Below are 23,372 nucleotides of genomic sequence, written 5' to 3'. Positions count from 1 at the left end.
GTACATACTTTTTTTAGAAAAATATTCCAGTGATAACCCATATGCACGTCCCAAGTGAATATATCGACACTTTTTTAGTTTTAAAATATGTTGCATTTATAGTAACTTTTACCCTCAAAATTTCATTCGAAATGCTAAAAGTACTTGGGAGAAAATTATAATAAATCGAAAAAATATTAAGACTAATACTCTGTAGCTACGAAACAAAGCAGAATCGGACCTATGTTGAAATGAAATATAAATCTTATTTTTACGTGAGTAATCTCTCCACGAGATGTTTTTTGAAACACCCTGTATACAAAATTTTCTAGTGGGTAAAAAAATATAAAATATATAGTTTCAAATATATTTACCTGTCTAGAAGAGCTCGAAGGCCCAGAGGTAGCTTCGGAGGAACTATCGGAAGAACTGGTTTCAGAGAAATCTTCTTCGATTAGTGGTTCTAAGGTTCGGCGAGGAAGCAACCCCCTTAACACGGCCCCTGTTATAGGGGGCGCCATAAGTAGTTCGTCCATCATTATTTCGGTATCGTCTAGGTTGTCAGAAGAGATGGAACCAGCATTCGGCTGTAAATTTTATTTAAATTATTGTTAAAAACATACTTATTGCGTTTTTACAATTACCTTAAAAATAATTTAATGTGCAAATCCATGCAAAAGGTGAATATATTAACTAGGATTCTCTATATAAGTAAATATGGCTATTATAAATATTTTTGGAGTATATTTATATGTATATGATAAAATATAATTTATAGACTTTAAGAAGGTTTTTGATTGGTGCCCTCTAACGGACACACGAAGCACTTTTGTAGATAAATTGTGGCTAATTAACTTATTAACTTTTACTGTTACATAAATTCCAACTAGTTTTATACAGTTTTTTTGTATTAGAAGTTATAGTGATTATAACGGAAACCCCTTAGTTTTTTACTTAAAAATTTAAACAAACTTCATTAATAACATTATTGTTCAAGTCCTATTTTAACTAAGTTCATGCATTAATAATTAACCATAACCATATTATGAAAACTCAAAGTACAGCAAATATATTCATTGTCATGCCATGCACTAAAAACAAAGTTTAAATAAATTAACCACAGTCTGTATTTGTTTGATTGCCATGCACTATATTCTCGAAAAACTCTTTCAACTGTCTAACCGAGAGTTTCCCCTCCCAGTTTGGGGAATTCGGTGAATTTAGTGGATCATCCAAATCGCCTCCACTTGTCGGGGTACCCCACACTTCCTCACCAGATGTCGCCCCGGAAGTTTCCTCTTCTTGGGCCTCCTCTCCGTTAATGTGGTTCTCGGTGGTTTTCAAATATCTAAAATTAAGCAGAATATCTCATCAAATTATGTTTAAATAAGAGTTATTTTTTAGAATAGCTAAAATATAAATATAAGCTATACCAATTAAATTTTTAGTTACGTAATCGAGGGCGCGATTTTTAAATTCATTGTTGCCAACCATGGACATATTCGGCGCCAGGCTGACTAACTGAAATTTAAATTTCCCGCTGGGGATTCAGGTGGTAGCTCTGCTGTAAAAATGCCAAGTTGCCACATCTATATATTTATTTCTTGCAGTTTTTAGGTATATAATAAAATTATATAAGAGTTTCTTGCCTTGAACTGCTAATATAGAAATTAATTCCACGCTGTGTTCGACATAATGTGGATCAACCTGCTCTCACTACCGGTTTCGGGGCCCTACCCCATCATCAGGTGAGCTTGGGTCGTTTCCACAAAATGTCGAGCACAGCGCAGAGTATATAAACACGACTTGTCGTAAAGTAGCGGTAAGATATTAAGTCCCGCATCGCGAGATAGCGAATAATTATGTCGAACACAGCGTGGAATTTATTTCTATATTAGCAGTTCAAGGTAAGAAACCCTTATATAATTTTATTATACACCTAAAAACTGCAAGAAATTTATTTTCCATTATATAATTTGGGCTAGCCGAAAAGAGCCTTTATTTACTATCGATAGTTGTGCCTCGGTGGTACAAAAGTACTACCATTGCACGCAGGCCGCTATCTCGCGATGCGGGACTTAATATCTTATCGCTACTTTAAGACAAGTCGTGTTTATATACTCTGCGCTGTGCTCGACATTTTGTGGAAACGACCCAAGCTCACCTGATGATGGGGTAGGGCCCAGAAACCGGTGGTGAGAGCAGGTTAATCCACATTATGTCGAACACAGCGTGGAATTAATTATTATATTAGCAGTTCAAGGCAAGAAACTCTTATATAATTTTATTATATACCTAAAAAGTGCAAGAAATTTATTTTCCATTATATAATTTGGGCTAGCCGAAAAAAGCTTTTATTTACTATCGATAGTTGTGCCTCGGTGGTACGAAAGTACTACCATTGCACGCAGGCCGCTATCTCGGGATGCGGGACTTAATATCTTACCGCTACTTTACGACAAGTCGTGTTTATATACTCTGCGCTGTGCTCGACATTTTGTGGAAACGACCCAAGCTCACCTGATGATGGGGTAGGGCCCCGAAACCGGTAGTGAGAGCAGGTTAATCCACATTATATCGAACACAGCGTGGAATTAATTTCTATATTAGCAGTTCAAGGCAAGAAACTCTTATATAATTTTATTATATATCTAAAAACTGCAAGAAATTTATTTTCCATTATATAATTTGGGCTAGCCGAAAAAAGCCTTTATTTACTATCGATAGTTGTGCCTCGGTGGTACGAAAGTACTATCATTGCACGCAGGCCGCTATCTCGCGATGCGGGACTTAATATCTTACCGCTATTTTACGACAAGTCGTGTTTATATACTCTGCGCTGTGCTCGACATTTTGTGGAAACGACCCAAGCTCACCTGATGATGGGGTAGGGCCCCGAAACCGGTAGTGAGAGCAGGTTGATCCACAAAATGTCGAACACAGCGTGGAATTAATTTCTATATTAGCAGTTCAAGGCAAGAAACTCTTATATAATTTTATTATATTTATTTCCTGACATTGTCATTCGTTTTGACACTTTACATACTTACTTGTTTTGTATTACGAGTTTTTGGTTTAAATGAATTTTATTGTGATACTTTTTACAACTTCTTTTAGTGCGAAGTGTTCAAGATAGCTTAATAGGCGCTGCAAAAAACTCATCTCAAACTTATTAGAATATATTACCGGGTAGCGGTAGTAATGACTCATTATGTTTCTTCAGAGCTGTTGAGGAGGTGAGTTTTGTTCATGTAAATAATAACTGTTATAATTATACTATAATTTATTTTTGTTTTTGTATAATATTTTGTTTAAAAGAAAATATGTAAAAGTGGGCAACGCTGTACCGGTCAACCTTAATCATGTGACTAAAAGGTTAATTGGTATAAACTATAGATACAATAGTGTTTTATGTACCAAGGGGATTAGTGGACAATAATACAAGAAGGGCTACAAGTAATGACAATGAGAAATCCCACAAAACACACAAAAATGGAATACCCTGTACAAATAAATTGATATAAAGATAGGTAAGTTAAAAGTCAAAGAAATTTCAAGAAAACCTCCCCCTTGAAGACGATCAAAATATTAATGGCTGCATAAATTATAAGTACTTGGGAGCCAACATTTCAAGGAATGGCACTCTTGATAAAGCCATAAATAAAGCTATTAGGGACAGAAAAGCTCAGGGAAAAAAGGCACTATCTTTGTTAAACGGCGTCTTGTGGGATAGGAACATCTCCAAATTCAACAAACGTCATATATACAGCACAATAGTTAAAAGCATCGTTTGCTATGACAGCGAGGTATGGCAGCTAAAAGATAAGACGGATGGAGATGGGCCGCGAGGTAAATCCAGAAGAGAAAGGTGTACGAACAACAGAATAACGAAAAATTATGGGGGTCAATCGAACAATAGTTGATGACATTAGAACGAAACAACTAATATGGTATGGCCACGTACAATGAATGTCAGAGAAGAGACTTCCAAAACAGATCCTCAACTGGACACCAGCGGGACGACGGTCTGGAGAGAAGGAATAGACAACTAGAGCAACTGGCTGGGCATCGGAAGACGTCGAAGAACTTTTTAAAACCGATTGATATATAAGTTAAAAGTAAATTATTTTACCTTTCAAAAAACCCTCCTGCACCTTTATAATCCTCACCCAACCTCTCGAAAAAAGCCATCTTCTCAGCCACGTAACTTCCGGCTTTCACGGTCCAGCTCATGATAGATGAATGTTGAAAAGCTTCGTTATCAATACCTAGATCTTCGTCATCATCATCATGATCATGATCATCGTCTATGTCGCTTTCTTCAGAAGAATAATGGTTTCTATTATTGTCTTCTCTCTCTTCTGATCCACAACGTTCCAGGCTTGACACTGTGCCGAAACGACGTAAGGTCAGAACGGAACTGGTCAAAGAATGGTAAGGGTGGTCTTCCGTTTGGGGTGAGTCGTCTGGGGATATATCTGGATCGTAGACGGATTGTGTTTTGTCCTAGAATGGTTACATACATTTAGCTGATTTAGTTATTTTTTAATAAATAAAAAACCAAGAAAGAAACATTAACAAAATATTCAACACGTTGAAATGCTATATGATAAAAAACTTATGACGATTCTTACAGATTCGCAATAAAATGCCCTTTTTGATACTCTACTCTAGAAGTTCAAGATGACCAAAAAATATATATAATACAACTACTAATTCTACATAATACATAATTCAATAATGTAAAACTGTCTTTATTGCACTATTCTGTCAGCGCATATACCGGGTGTTTTCAAAAGTGGCTCACCCCTACGACTTTTTTATTTTTTCAGGTTAAAAAATCTAGATTTGGTATATTAGTATATTATGACATAAATAGGGATTGATTGACATACCCAATTAGTGTCGTTCACTGGCTGTTTTACCGGAAATGACTAGAAGTTTTGATTTTTAATTGGTACCCTCGTTTTTTTTTCATTTGATAGAAAATTACATTCCGAATAGTAAATAAACTTTAGATATTTTGAATTATAAAAAATTTAGCGACAATTTGACTCGAAATACGTATGTGGTACCAAATTATTCGTAAAAAATATTTTTTCAAATATGCCAATGATTTGAAAAAAATGAGTCATTATTAAAAATACGATTGTGGCATTTTTTGAACGGCCAAGAAAAGTAATTAGACGATGAAATATTTTTTTACAAATTTTCTTGATTAAAAATTAATTTTCTTAACACATCCTAAGACTGATGTACTATTGGAGGATCCTGTGTGATCAAAGTGTGTCCAAAAAGTCAGTGAAGATTTCAGAAAACGACATCCAAAAAATGACAGAAAACACAGTTTGTCCGTGAATTAAAATGACAGTCACTGTTGGACAGACACGACTTCCAGTTGGACAGGCTTTAATATTTTTTTTATGTTTTTTTATATTTACCATGGGACAGCAGTTATTAATATGATCGCATGGGCATTTGTCCTCCCCTTCGAAACAATCAACGGTACCATTTGCCATAGAATGCTCTGGTGTTGGCGGTGCCACTGATATTTTCGGTGCTGCTGACTGAAAGGGGTCCATTTTGACAAGACTGGCAACTGGATTGGCACACAGACCTTTAAAATGATATTTTAGATGACTACAATGACTATTAGAAAAATTATTTTAGTATAATTTTTGTTTTAAATAATTTACTTTTTTGTTGATGGCAACGTAGATAATGAAATATATATTCACACCAATAAATAACTATTTTGTGTCTCAATATTTTAATCACTAATTTTGAATGACCTCGGCATGTATCTTAAATGAATGTATAAACGTTTCTTTAAATATAGTAGATAATGATATGTTGACGGTATTTTTAAATTTTGAAAATGAACCGATAGGCTGGTAGGTTCCTTCCTCAATCATTCCAATTCACAAAGTGACTCCATCAAATTTACGATTAAGAAAGAGAAAAATCTCTGTCGAAGCAACAACAACGTCAGTGATGCATCTGACCAAACGTAGTGTAAGTTTTAAAGCTAAGTCTTTGAGTTTCTAGATATATAACTTTACCTAGCAAAAGCAGTGGTTGCCAATCGGAATCTTCTTTTTGTTTGGATTGTTGGTCTTGGTGCCTTTCCGAAAAATGATTGTGGTCGTTGAAGAGATGGTTAGATTGCTGATTGCTGTTGCAGTCTCTAACGTGATTTGTTTGGTTGAGCTTGTTGTTGGCTATGACGTTGGAAAGGCAGTTCTTGTGGCACTGACGGCAAACCTGGACGGTTTCTGGTACTATAGGACTGGATCGAACAGTAACCTAGAAATATTATTATTTTATTTACTTTATTATTAATTATAGTTTTTTTTTAATTAATGGACATCAAAATAAAAATAAATATATTCAGGAAGCATCAAGAGGATCATAAATAATTAATTGGTCTTACTTGGCTTTCTGTTGTAGTACTTTTGGACGGACTATGTTCATCTTGATCGCTTAAGGTCAGTTCTTCACATTTGTTCTCATGCCTTCTGGTGTCTCCATATGATGTGATATTGCCTGACAACAATACATTTTTGATATTCTCCAATAAAATAAATCAACAGAGGTAGCGAACTAAATATACAGGGTGTTTCAAAACACATATGCCAACTCCGTGAGGAGATCCCTCAAGTAAAAATAAGATTTATTTTTAATACCAACATAGCTCTGATTCTGCTTTGTTTCGAAGCTACGGAGAAGTAAGGTCTTAATTTTCAAGTAACCCTGTATAATAAGCCAAATACTAATGTTTATAAAAAACTGAGTTTATGAATCAAAGTTGATATATATATTTACAGTTTGTAAGTAAAATGAATGTGTTCTGAAAGTAAAAAATATAATAATTTTGCTGAATACCGATAAACTAGAATCATGTGGCACTCCCCCGGAACATCATAACAGCGCAGCGCTTTAAAAATCGTAGAAGAACTATTAGAATATGTAGCGGAATTCAATTACCTCGGCAGTTTGATATCGGAAAAGACTAATATCGACTCTGAAATACAGCACAGAATTATCAGCGCTTTCAAGAGCATCCTGGAAATTAAAAGACGGGGTTTTCTTCAATCATGACTTGAGCACAAAAACAAAACTTGCAGTGTATATATATATATATATATATATATGTATATATATATATATATATATATATATATATATATATATATATATATATATATATATATAGAATATATATATATATATATATATATATATATATATATATATATATATATATATATATATATATATATATATATATAATCGAAGGCCTTCTACCCGAAGGTGTAGGCTTCTAGTAGCTACTTTCCATAAATAAAATTTTGCCACTTCTTCTTGTCGAGGGCCATGCTAAGCTGCTTCGGCGCAGCCGATCCCTCTAGTTTTAAGTAATTTTGCAACATTTTGATCCCAAGTAGTTGCAGGTCTACCCTTTTTCCTTTTTTTCTTGCCTTTTTGCCTCCCATACTCTTCTTACTGGTCTCTCTTTGTTGAGTCTTTTCAAATGTCCGTACCACCTCAACTGGCAGTTTTCGATAGTTGTTAGTACTGGCTGGACTTTCAGCTGCTCTCTAATATGGGAATTACGTAGTTTATTCATCCTCGTAACCCTAGTCTTTTCGTAGGTATTTCATTTCTACTGCTTGTATTAAGCTTTCTTGTCTCTTGGTGAGAACCCAACTCTCACTACCGAATGTTAATATTGGTACGAATACTGAATTAAACACGCTGATTTTGGTCTTCAATGATACCTCTTTTTTACCTAGAAATGTGTTCTTTATGCTATGGTATAGATTTGCAGCGCTTTGGACTCTTGCAGTTATCTCTTGGTTTTGATGTCCCTGGCTTTCTATTTGGACTCCCAGATATTTGAAAGAATTTACCTGCTCTATTATTTGATCATTTATTTCTATGTTAACCATTTCTTCACTCTTTCCGCTAATCATTATTTTTGTTTTGTTCTCATTTATTTTAAGGTTTTTGGAAGATAATTTGTTGTTCCATGTATTGAGATTTCTTTTAAGTTCTGTTTCGTTCCTAGCAAATATAACGATGTCGTCAGCGAAAGCGCATTCATTGATCCACACAGGCTGCATATTTTGGTACCCTACAGAAGTTTAGATGTCTCTCGTCTCGTTTCTTTCATTACATCATCCATAACTAAATTGAATAAAATTGGGCTTAGGACACCTCCCTGTCGAACACCCTTCAACGAATTGAAAACTCTTCTGAATGCATATTATCGGTCTTTACATAGCTTCTAGTGTCGGAATAAAAACTCATTATTGCTCTTCTTAAGTTTTGGTCAATGTTTTTATTTATTAGGGTTTTCTGAACTTCAGATCTTGGAAGGCTGTCAAAGGCTTTTTCAAGATCAAGAAAGGCTTGGTAAACTTGGACATTTGTATTTCTATTTTTATCCGTTATTTGTTTAATTGTAAATATATGATCGTGTACACTACGGCCCTTCCTAAATCCACTCTGCGATTCCTCAAGTTGGTTGTCAATTTGATTTACGAGTTTTGCTTCCAGTATTTGCTCATAAACTTTAGAGGCAATGCTAATAAGTGTGATTCCTCGATAATTATTACAATCCCTTTTATTACCCTTTTTAAAAATTGGTACGATGACCCCTATTTTCCAATCATTTGGGATTTTTCCTTCGTTCCACGCTAAAGTACAAATCTTTGTTAGTATTTTTTCTCCCTTTTCTCCCATGTTTTTCAGCATTTCTGCGGTGATGCCGTCATGTCTCGCCGCCTTTCCTTTTTTAAGTTTCTGTATAGTGCAATGGACGTCCTCTAACTCTATCATATCTTCCTCTTGAGATGTGGCCCTACTTTCCACGACAAAATTTTTCTGATCACTCTGCCCTTCAAAAAGATCCTCAAAATATTGTTTCCATCTCTTAATAATGTCTTCTTCATTCATTAGTAATATTCCATTCTTATCGTTTATTTGTTTCATCTGTGTTATTGCATCGAAGATTTTTAAGGACTTTGTAAAATAGCTTTTTATTTGCGTGGAAATCGTGTTCAATTTTTAGACCGAATTCTTCCAATGACTTTTTCTTTGATAATATTACAAGTTGCTTCACTCTTTCTCTATGTTTCTTATATACTTCATATTTATCCATGTTTCTGCCACATAAATAGTTTTTCCATGCCGCTTTTTTCATTTTAATTTCATGTTTGATGTCGTCATTCCACCAAGCGGTTTGTCTTTTGCTTTTGTTAATTTTCGTTGTTCCACAGATTTCTTTCCCTGCTTTTAATAGTATAAATTTAAAATTTTCCCACATTATTTCTAGATTTTGTTCCTCATTGACTGGTTGAGTTTCAATTAGCTCTTGTATTCTTTTCCTGTAACTCATGGCAGTATTCCTGTTGTTCAATCTATACGACCTGACTACTTCTCTTGTTACGCTGCTCCGTGGTCGCTCTATTTGGTCTGGTTTTTGAAAGCCTAGTTTGGTTTTATCTTAACTTGCAGTGTACCGAGCAATAATAATCCCCACCATGTTATATGGAAGTGAAACCTGGGTGCCTTACCGCCAGCACACGAACGCATTAAACAAGTTGCAACAGACACATGTTAAACGGCGTCTTGTGGGATAGGAACATCTCCAAATTCAACAAACGTCATATATACAGCACAATAGTTAAAAGCATCGTTTGCTATGACAGCGAGGTATGGCAGCTAAAAGATAAGACGGATGGAGATGGGCCGCGAGGTAAATCCAGAAGAGAAAGGTGTACGAACAACAGAATAATCGAACAATAGTTGATGACATTAGAACGAAACAACTAATATGGTATGGCCACGTACAATGAATGTCAGAGAAGAGACTTCCAAAACAGATCCTCAACTGGACACCAGCGGGACAACGGTCTGGAGAGAAGGAATAGACAACTAGAGCAACAGGCTGGGCATCGGAAGACGTCGAAGAACGTTTTAAAACCGATTGATATATAAGTTAAAAGTAAATTATTTTACCTTTCAAAAAACCCTCCTGCACCTTTATAATCCTCACCCAACCTCTCGAAAAAAGCCATCTTCTCAGCCACGTAACTTCCGGCTTTCACGGTCCAGCTCATGATAGATGAATGTTGAAAAGCTTCGTTATCAATACCTAGATCTTCGTCATCATCATCATGATCATGATCATCGTCTATGTCGCTTTCTTCAGAAGAATAATGGTTTCTATTATTGTCTTCTCTCTCTTCTGATCCACAACGTTCCAGGCTTGACACTGTGCCGAAACGACGTAAGGTCAGAACGGAACTGGTCAAAGAATGGTAAGGGTGGTCTTCCGTTTGGGGTGAGTCGTCTGGGGATATATCTGGATCGTAGACGGATTGTGTTTTGTCCTAGAATGGTTACATACATTTAGCTGATTTAGTTATTTTTGAATAAATAAAAAACCAAGAAAAAAATATATTAACAAAATATTCAACACGTTGAAATGCTATATGATAAAAAACTTATGACAATTCTTACAGATTCGCAATAAAATGCCCTTTTTGATACTCTTTGGAAGTTCAAGATGACCAAAAAATATATACCTATATATATAATACAACTACTAATACTACATAACACATAATTCAATAATGTAAAAGTGGCTTTATTGCACTTTTCTGTTAGCGCATATACCGGGTGTTTTCAAAAGTGGCTCACCCCTACGACATTTTTAATTTTTTCAGGTTAAAAAATCTAGATTTGGTATATTAGTATATTATGACATAAATAGGGATCGATTGACATACTCAATTAATGTCGTTCACTTGCTGTTTTACCGGAAATGACTAGAACTTTTGAGTTTTAATTGGTACCCTAGTTTTTTTTTTCATTTGATAGAAAATTACATTCCGAATAGTGAATAAACTTTAGATATTTTGAATTATAAAAAATTCATTTTAAATTTCAATCTAGAGTGCCATGACCATAAATTTAGCGAAAATTTGACTCGAAATACCACGTATGTGGTACCAAATTATTCGTAAAAAATATTTTTTCAAATATGTCATTATTAAAAATACGATTGTGGCATTTTTTGAACGGCCAAGAAAAGTCATTAGACGATGAAATATTTTTTTTCCAAATTTTCTTGATTAAAAATTAATTTTCTTAACACATCCTAAGACTGATGTACTATTGGAGGATCCTGTATATTCAAAGTGTGTCCAAAAAGTCAGGGAAGATTTCAGAGAACGACATCCAAAAAATGACAGAAAACACAGTTTGCCCTTGAATTAAAAATAACAGACACAATTGTCACTGTTGGACAGACACAACTTCCAGTTGGACAGGCTTTAATATTTTTTTATGTTTTTTTTTATACTTACCATGGGACAGCAGTTATTAATATGATCGCATGGGCATTTGTCCTCCCCTTCGAAGCAATCAATGGTACCATTTGCCATAGAATGCTCTGGTGTTGGCGGTGCCACTGATATTTTCGGTGCTGCTGACTGAAAGGGGTCCATTTTGACGAGACTGGCAACAGGATTGGCACACAGACCTGTAAAATGAGATTTTAGATGACTACAATGGCTATTAGAAAAATATATCCTATTTTTATTTTAAATCGTCTTCTTTTTTGTTGATGGTAACTTAAATAACTTTTTTCTAGAAAAAATATGATTAATTTTAAAAAAAATCTAGAAAAAAATATGATGGAACAGTTTCTGTTGAACCTCCATCTTTGGCACAAACACATTTCAAATTTTGCATGGTTTGAGTCTAATATCTATCTAGATAACATGTTCAATTTTTTTCAATGTTGATATGTATTGACTATCTTGATCCCAAATATCTCGAGAACCATTAGTAGTAGCAATTTTTACCAAGAGACCTTTTTTATGTAAAAAAACGACGAGAATGTATATTTTTTCACTCAGTAGTTTTATACAGGTACGGACGAAAAGTTATTACTCTTCAAACCAGTTAAAAATATATAGGTGGCATGGCGCACTCTACAAGTAGGAGTCATATTGACATCAAAATCAAAATTTTCACGTCAAAAAACTCCGAGACACCAATTTTCATCCAAACATTGACGTTACTTCAGAAATTAATTGGAAAGAATCGAAATAAAAATAAAATTTCTACACCCTGTATTTTCGAAACTAAGCATTTTAGGACATACATTTATATGAACTTTTTTACTTATTTTTACCTACAGAATATGCTACCGAAGTTTCCCAAATACAATTCGGACCATCCTGTATACATATTCAGGGCAATAAATAACTATATTTGTGTATCATTATCTTAACCACTAATTTTTAATGACCAGGATGTATCCTGAACGTAGATATTATATAAACGTTTTTTTTTTGAATGTGGTAGATAATGATATATTAATGATATTTTAAAAATCTTTGATCAAAGGTTTACTTAATAACAATCATGTAATGTAGAATGTTTAGGAGAGGGTTACACCTAACAGATCTATTGTGTGTTCACCTTTCTTGAGTTATAACGAGTTATAACTCAAGAGTTATAACGAGTTATAACTCATCAAACAATCAGTGATGCATCTGACCCAAACGCTATGTAAGTTAAAGCTAAGTCTTATAGTTTCTAGATGTATAACTTTACCTAGCAGAAGCAGTGGTTGCCAATCGGAATCTTCTTTTTGTTTGGAATGTTGCTCATGTTGCCTCTCCGAAAAATGATTGTGGTCGTTGAAGAGATGGTTAGATTGCTGATTGCTGTTGCAGTCTCGAACGTGATTCGTTTGATTGAGCTTGTTGTTGGCTATGACGTTGGAAAGGCAGTTCTTGTGGCACTGACGGCAAACCTGGACGGTTTCTGGTACTATAGGACTGGATCGAACAGTAACCTAGAAATATTATTTTATTTACTTTATTATAGTTTTTTTTAAATTAATGGACATCAAAATAAAAATAAATTTATTCGGGAAGATCTTTCAGAAAGCATCAACAGGATCATAAATAATTAATTGATCTTACTTGGCTTTCTGTTGTAGTACTTTTGGACGGACTATGTTCATCTTGATCGCTTAATGTCAGTTCTTCACATTTGTTTTCATGTCTTCTGGTGTCTCCATAAGATGTGATATTTCCTGACAAAAATAAATTTATTATACTCCTATAAAATAAATCAACAAAGGTAGCGAACTAAATATACAGGGTGTTGCAGAAAGCATACGCCATCTCTCGTGGGAAGATTTCTCATGTAAAAACAAGATTTATTTTCCATATCAACATAACTCCGATTCTGAATTGAGAGTTGCGTTGCCTAGGCTGCCTGGGCCATTTTGGCAAAGTACTTTTCTGCTTTTCTTTTTTCTGGGTGGTTTTATGGACCTTCACTGATTTATCTTTTTTAACGACTAACAATTATTGAGGCTATTAAACAGGTTGCTTTAAGCTCTTCGACTATTCAGTAATGCTTGCATTCTACAGTACTAAGCAGCTCTAATTCCCAATAATTACTATGTATTTCAAGAAAATGTGATTATGACATTTCAAATTTGCGGCTAGTTTTTTTCTTGGTTATAAGGTTAATGTTAGGCTTGTTATTATTAAATATTTAGGGTTTTAAATTACTAACATTCAAAAACAAAACAATTTGATTTATGTGTTCTGTCTTGTTGAATTTGAAAGCTATGTCATGCGGTTTTTGCTCTATCTCATTGTCGAAGGAGTATACATTTTTTTGGTGACTATAATGTAAATTCAGTTTATTATAAACTTCAGTATTTGACTTATTATACAAGTTTAATCGAAGAGTTGTTTTTACCCTATCTTTAAAACACCCTGTGCAATAATTCTTAAAACGTTATTTCTCGGTCGGAACCATGTCTCGAGTGAACTTTCTTTTTTGACTTATGTCAACATATGCCTTGGTTAATTTTTGAGAGCAAAATGAACTTGCCAGAAACATTTTGCAATTTTTTCAATTATCGTTACTTTTTGATGTTCTTTTTTATAATGACGCGGTTGCTTGGGTGAATATTGTTTTGTACAATTGAATATGGTTTGTAGTTTTGAAGATTGTGCAAAAGTCATTGATCTTGCATGATTGTCATGAAGATGATGATAGTAATGATAGTTGAAAAAATCGCAAACTGTTGGTGGCAAGTTCATTTCGCTATTAAAAATTAACCAAGACATGTGTTGACATGAGTCAAAAAAGAAAATGCTCAGGAGATATGACTCTGATCGAAAAATAATGTTTTTGGAAAAGTTACTCACGAAATTGTTGCACAGGGTGTTTTAAAGTTAGGGTAAAAAAACAACTCTTCAATTATCCCTGTATAATAAGCCAAATACTAATGTAACATTTATATACAGTTTGCTAAAAAATTCATGAAAATAGAGTTAAAAGTAAAAAAACACTTTAAACTTGACGAAAAAATTCTCCGTTGCGTTTTTTGCATCTGAGTGTAGTTATTGTTAACATTTACAAATTTCCAGCTTTTATATCCATGTTATCAATACAAAACTGCTCGTTAGTTATTTTAATTTCGTTACCTAATGGATCAATTAGTTGCAGCTCCTCGCTTCTCTTCCTCAACATCTCCTCGGTCCAGTCTTCGTTCAGCTGCTCTATTACCGGACTGTGAGGTCCAGCCTCATCCAACTGTCCCTTCATCCATTGCTCTAAATGGATAGCGTTACATTTGCCATTAAAACTTGTTCTGCCCATCTGTTTGCACTTGTGTTCGATCAAACATTCGATCTGTCGTTTCGCCTCTTTGTTCGACAACGTTTCGTTGCTGCAGTTGCGGTGTCGATCGTCAGGTAAATTGGGGGGCTAAAAAATGGAGACTATTAAAAGCGCATTTTAGTTCAAAAACTTGTCGGAAGTGGATGCAGAAACGAGCTTTTAATTCTTTGAGAAAATTTGCGATAATGAGTTATTTTAGATGTGGAATTGAACGATGGATATGTTTTTATATATAATAAAAGATATGCGGAGGGTTAAGTTATAGATTCCAATATCGTGAAAGCAATCACAAATCAGATACTTGATAGTCTAGTCTCCTCTTTTTAATATATTTATTCTTCTTCCAGTCTATTTGCTAAATCTAATTCGGTTATTTAATTTTAGTTTTAGTACGCTTGATACAAATATATTTATGATAAATCATCTGATGGTAAATTTTAACTTTAACCTTTCTCATATCTTATATTATATATGTGTATATTGTTGATTAATTACTTACCCCTATACAGAATTTACAAAACTATATTTCTGTATTTTTGGTATTTGTTACATTAGAATAATCGAAAATATAAAACAAAATTGCGAGTGCAAAAAACAAACAAGAAATAAAAATGATAAAAACAGTTTTTGGTTAATGTCTTTGTACAGATTCTGTTATACCGGGTGGGCGCGTCTCAAAAGTGTCTCAACCCTATAACTTTTTTATTTTTTCAGATAAAACAACGAGATTTGGTATGTTAGTATATAACATAAATTGGGATTGATTGACGTATTCAATTGTTTTCGGTCACTTCCGGTTTCACCGGAAATGACTACGACTTTTGATTTTTAAATGGCACCCTAGGTATTTTTTTCCTTTATTCGATAGAAAATGACACTCTGAATCAAATGACATATATGCCAATTTTTGACATAGTCACTCAAAAACAAATTGTATTTTAAATTTCAACCTAAAGTGCCATGGCTGTGTTAAAAACAATAATTTTTAATAAAGAAACCTTGGAAAAATAGATTTGATCGTCTAATGTTTTTAGTGTCCTTTCCGGTTAAAACATGCCCAAATCGTATTTTTAATCATATCTCAATTTTTTCAAATGGAACGAGGGTGGCTCATTAGCATATTTGGAAAAAGCATTTTTTTACGAATAATTTGATACCACACACTCGGTATTTTGAGTCAAATAATTGTCGTTATGAACCGCAGGTTACAAAAGTTGACATATGATATGTCATTCTTTCAGAGTGTCATTTTCTATAGAATAAAGTAAAAAAATACCGAGGGTACTATTTAAAAATCAAAAGTTGTAGTCATTTCCGGTGAAACACAAAGTGTACGAAAACAATTGAATACGTCAATCAATCCTAATTTATGTCATATATAAATCTCGTTTATTTTATCTAAAAAAAAGTAAATAAGTTATAGGGGTGAGCCACTTTTGAGGCACACCCGGTATATCATATTTTTTCTTACCATATATCTTGTACTTGGAAATGGAAAAAATCTAAAAAATTGCAACTAAATAATATTACTTGTGATTTTAGCTTATAAAAATAATCCTAGCCTATTGTTATAACATACAAATAACACAGTTATAACTAAAAATTTAAAGAACTTTACAGGATTGTATTTTTTTAATAGTAATCACCTCGTATTTTTTTAGCATTTATTTATTTACACCCTGTATTATAAATATGCATAATCTGTGTTATATTTGTTTGTCATAAATCTCTACCATTCCACATCTAAAATATATTGAAAACTAGCCTCTTCTCTCGAAAATCTTCAACTATATATCAGCAAATTTTCATCTATATAAAAAAAAAACTACAGAACTATGTAATCTATGTGGTCTAAAAAACGAACTAAACTCTAACAAAAAATTAACAGGTTATTAAAAAGCATTGTTAAAAACATAAAGCGTTTATTGGCAAATATAATACATTTTTTCATAACAATAAATAAATTATATCTAAGTAAAAACCAATCTTATAGACTACATATTCATAATTTGTAAACAATCACTACAAATTTCTTTTTAATAGTAGTAGGAAAATTTGTTGAAATGTTTTCACGGGGACAAGGGCAGTCGTATTGGCTCTATGAAAATAAATGTATCTCTTCGTTTTTGTGTTTGTTGAAAAGTCGTTTTTGTATGATATTGAAAGCGTTTAGTTACAATACCTACAAGTCTTTGGCTATATGCGTCTAGTGGACACCAATATTGTATTCTTAAGACATGTTGGTTACATGATCTCAACAAGAAAAACGTGTCTAGATGTCATATATGGTCTATGTATAATGTCTTCCAAAAGCGTCCACGTCATTTGTAACAGTATACAGGTGAAAGTAAAAGAATCAAATTCTCTAGAGATTTATGTTTAAAGCAACAACCCATTATAAATCACAATATTTTATTAACTTTTCACTTGAATAGGTTTTTTAAATGTATCTATGCTGCAGCATGATAATAAGATGTTTTCAAGCACCTAATATCGTAGGCACCTATGAACATAGGTCTACAAACTGAAATAGTGAAGAATGTGTTTCTAAAAAATGAAAAAATAACTAATATATTAGCATTTATTTTTTAACTCATAAAATTGAGATCTATGCAAAAAAACTGAGCGTCTGTGGGGACCTTTATAGTGTTAAATATATATTAGGGTGGGTCAAAAAAATCGACTATTTTTTTCCATTTTTGGTTGGTAGACACCTCAAAAAATTCTCTCCAAGTATGAGCTCTTACAACAGGAAGCTCCTCCGCCTTTCAGTTTGTATTTTTTTCTGATTATTAAAAAAAATTCAGATCTCGGTATCTACTACTTGGAAAAATATCTCGTCTCACATATTTGTAGGAAATTAAATTCTCTACAAAAAAGGTTTCTTGCAATTTTTTTGTAAACCTCACCGTTCGAAAGTTATTAAAGGTTGAAGATTGATTATTTTCAGGCAGAGTTCTTTTTTCTTATGAATTTTATAACTCGTTAACAAAAAATCGTTATAATACGCGCAACTCACTGTTTTGTGGGAAATTCACTGCTCTACAAAAATGGTTTCTTATGATCAGTCGATTAAATTAATCGTTTAAAAGATATTCATCGTCAAACTTCAATGCACAATAATTTTAACAATTTGTTGTGTCTCCAAAGAGTAGATACCGAGATATATAAATTTTTATTTCTGATAATAAAAAGGATAAATAAAAATAGAAAACTGAAAGGCGGAGGAGAATTTTTTTGAGGTGTTTACCAACCTTTTTTTCAGAGTATAAAGTGAAAAAAAATAGTCGATTTTTTTGACCCAAAAAAAACCTAATATGTATGTATATTTGAGTCAAAGTATCTCTCTAACTCTGCACAAGTATACACGGTTTTGGACCTGAGCAACTAAAAGCAATTTCTGAGATAATTTTTGGAGCTGAATCCAAATCAGCAGTCCATTTTTTAAGATTGGTTCTAGTTTTCGAAATATTCAATAAATTCATTATTTTTCTATTTTTGACCGTTAACGGTCATTTATTGAATTAATCAATATAAATCAGAAATGAACAAAGGTTGAACTGAGTCTTTTATACTGCTTGGGATCTGTTTCACGGATTAGGGTCCAACAGTAATCGCTCATCATGCTTTCGTCCCAAAATCCTTGGTATCGCCTTTCGATTTTCGCTATATTTTGGTGTAGCCGCTCTCCTTGCTCGTCGCTCGTGTCGCCCAAGTTTTGTGGGAAAAAATCAAGATGTGAATGCAGAAAATGTATCTTGAGAGACATTCGGGCTCCAATCTTGTGGTAATTTTGCAACAAATTGTCGATTACTTGCTTGTAATCCGGTGATTTATGAGTACGGAGAAAGTTGTGAACAACACTTTGAAACGATGCCCATGCTGCTGCCTCATCAAGCGTTAAACATTTTGTAAACGTTGCGTCAGCCATTAGTTTTCGAATATCCGGACAAATATTCCTTCTTTGATTTTTGCGTATATGACAGTTTTGGAAACAACTTGGTTAAGTACTGGAAAGCCGGTCCTTCGCGATTGAGCGCTTTGACAAAGTTCTTAATAAGGCCAAGTTTAATGTGAAGAGGTGGCAGTAAAACGTCCTGTGGGTTTACAAGTGGTAAGAGGACACATTTTGTTGTCAGTGCTACTGCCATGCGCGAACTTGAAAACTAGAGCCAATCTTGACAAACGGATTGAAGATCTGAGTTCACGGCATCAAATAACGTTAAGAATCGTTCTCATCTGCTCGGGTCCAAAAGTTGACCCGAATTTGTAAACTTATGTGATATAAGAATAATAAAATTTAATAATTTAAGAAGAAAAAAAAACGCATGCGCTTTGTTATAATATAACTAATTTGTACCTGTTTAATCTTCAGTCATTTTTTTTTAGAATTACTTCTAATACTGTTCTTTCGAAATAGTCAATCATTCTCTAGAAAAACTTTGTTATCAGAGTAATTGATGTCAAAAATATATCTTTTAAACTATTTCTTTTAAAATTCTCTCTTATCAATATCGTTTACTAATTTTAGTGCAATATATCGGCTTGTTAGAGTCTCCAAATTTTCGTCTAATTCTTATGGGGCTCCATTTTATTGGACACTAACATTAATCCTGATAATGTGATTAAAATAAAAAGAAGAATAGAAAATGTCTATACCTATGTGGCGGATTCATCTCTCCAAAAAAAATCCTTTATGGGTATTTCGCCACAGTTATACAAATTTGCCTAACAAAGAAAAAAATGCTTAACGTTTCGGAAAGTTTATCTCTTTCCGTCGTCGGAAAAAAAGGAAAAAAAGGGAGATTTTCACAAATCTAAGATTTGTCAGCATTCATGAGATACAGGGCACAGAATAAATTTTAATAACGCCAAAATTATAATGAAAGAAGCGATAGCTGTGGCGATAGCCTCTAAAAGAAAAATAAAAGAGGATTTTTTAATTCGATCTAATAAAAATAAATGTATTGCTAATGCATCTGTAGATGTTAGTAATGTACGGCAATCGCTTCTTTGATTTTAAAGAACATAACATAAATAAACATAACATACGTAAAATTTAAAAATAATTATACAGAAAGTTTGGGCTTTTTGGTTTTACCTTACTAAGTAATTGTTATCAGGTAGTAATTGTGTGAGTTAATTTTGAAGTTTGACTTGATATGTCATTTTAATAGAACGTCAACGGTTTCTTGTAGACGTATCTGTTTTAAAAAAGTAAAGTGTTCTCGAATAGTTGAATTTAAATATTTTAAATAGTTTTTTTATTTATTCTATGTATTTTTTTTGCTTCCGACGACGGAAAGAAATAAACTTTCCGAAACGTTAAGCATTTTTTCTTTGTTAGGTAAATTTGTATAACTGTAAAAATAACTTCTGGCAAGCAGTATATTTTTTTTGGAGAAAAAGAAGAATCTTAGTATAAGTCATAATTTTAACAGGATAAAAACAATACAAAAACTTTAAATATAAGTTGTCTATCTGTTGAGGTACATAATAGCAAATTTTTTTCAGTAATTGCTTGTAAACTATCAGAAATTATATGAAATTCGTCATTGTCATTATTTTATCTATTGTCGTATATGATACGTATCTTGAAATATTTGAAATATTTTTATTATTTGAAATATTGATGAATTCCAAGTTGGTCAAAGAATGCCTGAGAAGCTGAACAAATTAGACAAAGAAAATAAAATCCTCCTACTCTGGGATAAAAGGCAATGAAAAAGCAAACGATCTAGATAGAAAAGGAGCTAACACTCCACTAACTGGACCAGAACCGTTCTGCTTTCCAAGTAGAAACCAACTTAAAGCGGAACTCAAGAACCTAGAAATCTCCATCCGTAACTTGGAATCGGAATAATCCACCCCCGATCTAAGACTCTCGAAAATATTTCTCAGAACTTACGACCGAGAAAAATCAAAGATTTTCCTTGATTTAATTAAGAACAATCTTCGGATTGTCACTGGGTATCAAACAGGACACTGTGTCCTCAACGAACATCTCACTAGATTGAAGCTGAGAAACAACGGCGAATGCAGATTCTGTGGGGAAAATGAGGAAACACCAGAACATCTCATCACTGAGTGCGCCAAGACCACAACCGTTCGTGCCATTAACTTGGAGAGTTGGCGAAGATTCTGTCGAAGATTCTGTGGGGAAAATTCTACATCTTGAAATGTTAAAAATAAAATATTTTAATGAATATGTTTCAAACATTGCCCATTTTAGATGAAAGATAAAAATACAAATACAACAGCTCTTATTGTCGGTTAAAAATCATCCGTGTGTGGTGTTTTGCTGCTATTTTGCGACATGCCATCGATATTAAGGCTACTAAGATCATAATCAAACTGACTAATATCCCAAATGTCATCTCTCAAGTCAAACTCATCATGGTCGCTTGTATCAGATTCGTCAGTGATTTCCGTACTAGGAGTCAAGATAGCACTCGGACTAGGCGCTTCTCCTATACTCATTTTTTGTTGATCTACATTATCTGACAGGAAGACATCATCACTAGGACTTCGATTAAGAAGTGAAGAAGAATCTAACCCACTTGGACTCTTGGTGGAGGAAAGAGGTTTTGTTGAACGGGTATACGAAGTTTTTGCTGAATATAACCAAGAAGAAGATTGAGTTCTAGAGTGCAAAAAATCCAAGTATTGCCCTTCAGACGACGTATGGGATGACAGATTTGCGCTAGGAGTCTCTGGCGTTTTCGACATCGGTCTCGACTTAAAAAAACTCATCCTAGACTCGCTTTCCAAGCTCCTACTCAGCTTGGTACTTTCAGGTATTGTCTCGTACTCGTCGTCATCGTCAAGTATATCGTCTGACACGATTCGGACTCTGTAAGGTTTCGTAAAGGGTTTCGGGTCGGGTGTGTCTGGTGGCGTATCGTGGTGATGGTGGTGGTCTAGGAACGTGCCCGGTATGTCAAAAAAGGCGGTGTTGCCATGTACTAGACGCACCTGACGTCGCAGCGAGCTGGTCTCGACGGATTGGAGCGTACCGACCGACGAGGTGATCGGTACTTCGGGCGATTCCATTGGTGAGCTGAGCGAATTGCTCTCGAGGCCGGAGTTCAGCTGGAAGCTGCGTGCGTGCATACAAAGGTTTTTTAGATTTAAATGTCGCTGTTTAGGATTCCCCTGTAGTACCGGCTTCAAAAATCGTTTCGTTCACATGGATGTTGGTTAATTTGTTGTGCTTTCCTGAGATTATTTTATGTAATTTTTTGTTTATTTATATATGTATATTCTTTATACGATTCATCACCCGATATAATCGTTTTTATTTAAATTAATAGAAGAAACTGCAACTTAACCTAACCTAACGCAGTTTATAAAGAAAAAAAAAGGAATCCCAAACATCGACATAAATTAACGTATCATTTCAAAACTTTTTTATACCGTTTACTTTAAAACAGCCTCTACACTATCATTGAAATGTTTCCAGAAATATTTCGTAACTATCGTACTATTTTCTGATATAGCGCGGAGCAATCAAGGTCAAACGTTGTAGTGGCTTCAGAAAAATAAGTAAACATGGAGCATGAATAAATAGAATTAATTTGTAATGGAGTGTAATGTAATACCACTATATTAAACTGATATGAAAAATCAAAAACTGTGCATTTAGAAAACAGTCACCGATGGTAGATTAAATTGGCTATTCCTCTAAGGTTATACAAAAATATTTAGTGTTAATCATTATTAATTACAATAATAAAGTAAAAAAATATATTTCCAAAACTTAAAATCCTAAAACCGCTGGGAAATACGCAGTGACTAACTGTTCTGGCGGTCCGCCTTTTATAGGTTATAATCCACGGTATTAAACTATTTAAAAAATCGTCTAGTTATTTCTTATTTTTGAATGGATTTATATGAAACCATGTTATTGTTATATATAAAAGTATCTTTTATTGACATCGGGTCAATCAATAATGTTCCCATCAGCTCGATATGCTTGATAATATTGCTAGTATTACTCATCAAGCATTACTACTGTTATTTTAATCAATTAAGGCCGCATAAACAAACATAACATATGCAATTTTATATACTAATTCATTAAACTAAAATTAATAATAAACATACTGTAATTATATTCCTGCAGATTAAGTGAAAAATTTTGTTCTTAAATATCTATTCTACATGTTATAAACACGTGGTCAAATATTAATTTTGTGAAATATACAGGGTGTTTCAAAACAAATGCGAAAAACTTCAGGGGGTGATTCCTTGTTCAAAATAAAGGGTAGTTTGCTTCATAAACGTTGGGTCAAAAGTCAACCATTAGGGAGATATCGCGGTACAAAGATGGCGGAAAAATAAGGTTCTTATTTTTTATCTTGAAAACGAAAAGAGATAGACTAATGAAATTTTATGGAAGCATTACTGTTATGAAAACACACTTTCTGGTAATTTTTTCACTTTTTTAAAATGAGTGGAAGGGGTTGAAATAAACTACCCCTATCATTCTTGTTAACGAAATTTAAAGAAAAATCTTATCAAACACATGCAAAAAAATTAATTTGGATAGTTTAGTTTGTTTAGAAACTTTTTTATCTCTTGTATTTTTTTTATACAACTCACCGATTTGAAATTAAAAAATAAAATGTAAAGCATTACATGTCAGAACTAAAAATATT

At 33.5% G+C, this 23,372-nt stretch overlaps 1 protein-coding gene across 1 annotated transcript in view; it reads right to left on the bottom strand.

The window, feature by feature from the left end:
- LOC115882842 overlaps positions 1-23,372 on the bottom strand; it is a 142,410-nt gene that overhangs the window by 7,944 nt on the left and 111,094 nt on the right. The window contains exons 16-29 of the mRNA XM_030901091.1: positions 20,989-21,811; positions 14,517-14,799; positions 12,990-13,102; positions 12,616-12,859; positions 11,358-11,533; positions 10,043-10,379; positions 9,095-9,273; positions 8,616-8,976; positions 6,413-6,525; positions 6,042-6,285; positions 5,421-5,596; positions 4,112-4,485; positions 1,162-1,327; positions 354-566 (exon numbers count right to left, since the gene is read on the bottom strand). Of these exons, the coding sequence (XP_030756951.1) occupies positions 354-566; positions 1,162-1,327; positions 4,112-4,485; positions 5,421-5,596; positions 6,042-6,285; positions 6,413-6,525; positions 8,616-8,976; positions 9,095-9,273; positions 10,043-10,379; positions 11,358-11,533; positions 12,616-12,859; positions 12,990-13,102; positions 14,517-14,799; positions 20,989-21,811 (3,802 nt within the window). The remainder of the gene's footprint in view (positions 1-353; positions 567-1,161; positions 1,328-4,111; positions 4,486-5,420; positions 5,597-6,041; positions 6,286-6,412; positions 6,526-8,615; positions 8,977-9,094; positions 9,274-10,042; positions 10,380-11,357; positions 11,534-12,615; positions 12,860-12,989; positions 13,103-14,516; positions 14,800-20,988; positions 21,812-23,372) is intronic.

This window comes from Sitophilus oryzae, unplaced genomic scaffold, assembly GCF_002938485.1.
Source record: "Sitophilus oryzae breed Bouriz unplaced genomic scaffold, Soryzae_2.0 scaffold_179_pilon_pilon, whole genome shotgun sequence".
Taxonomy (NCBI): domain Eukaryota; kingdom Metazoa; phylum Arthropoda; class Insecta; order Coleoptera; family Curculionidae; genus Sitophilus; species Sitophilus oryzae.
The sequence above is the reverse complement of the archived record's forward strand: the minus strand, read 5'-3'. Positions and strand labels throughout refer to the sequence as shown.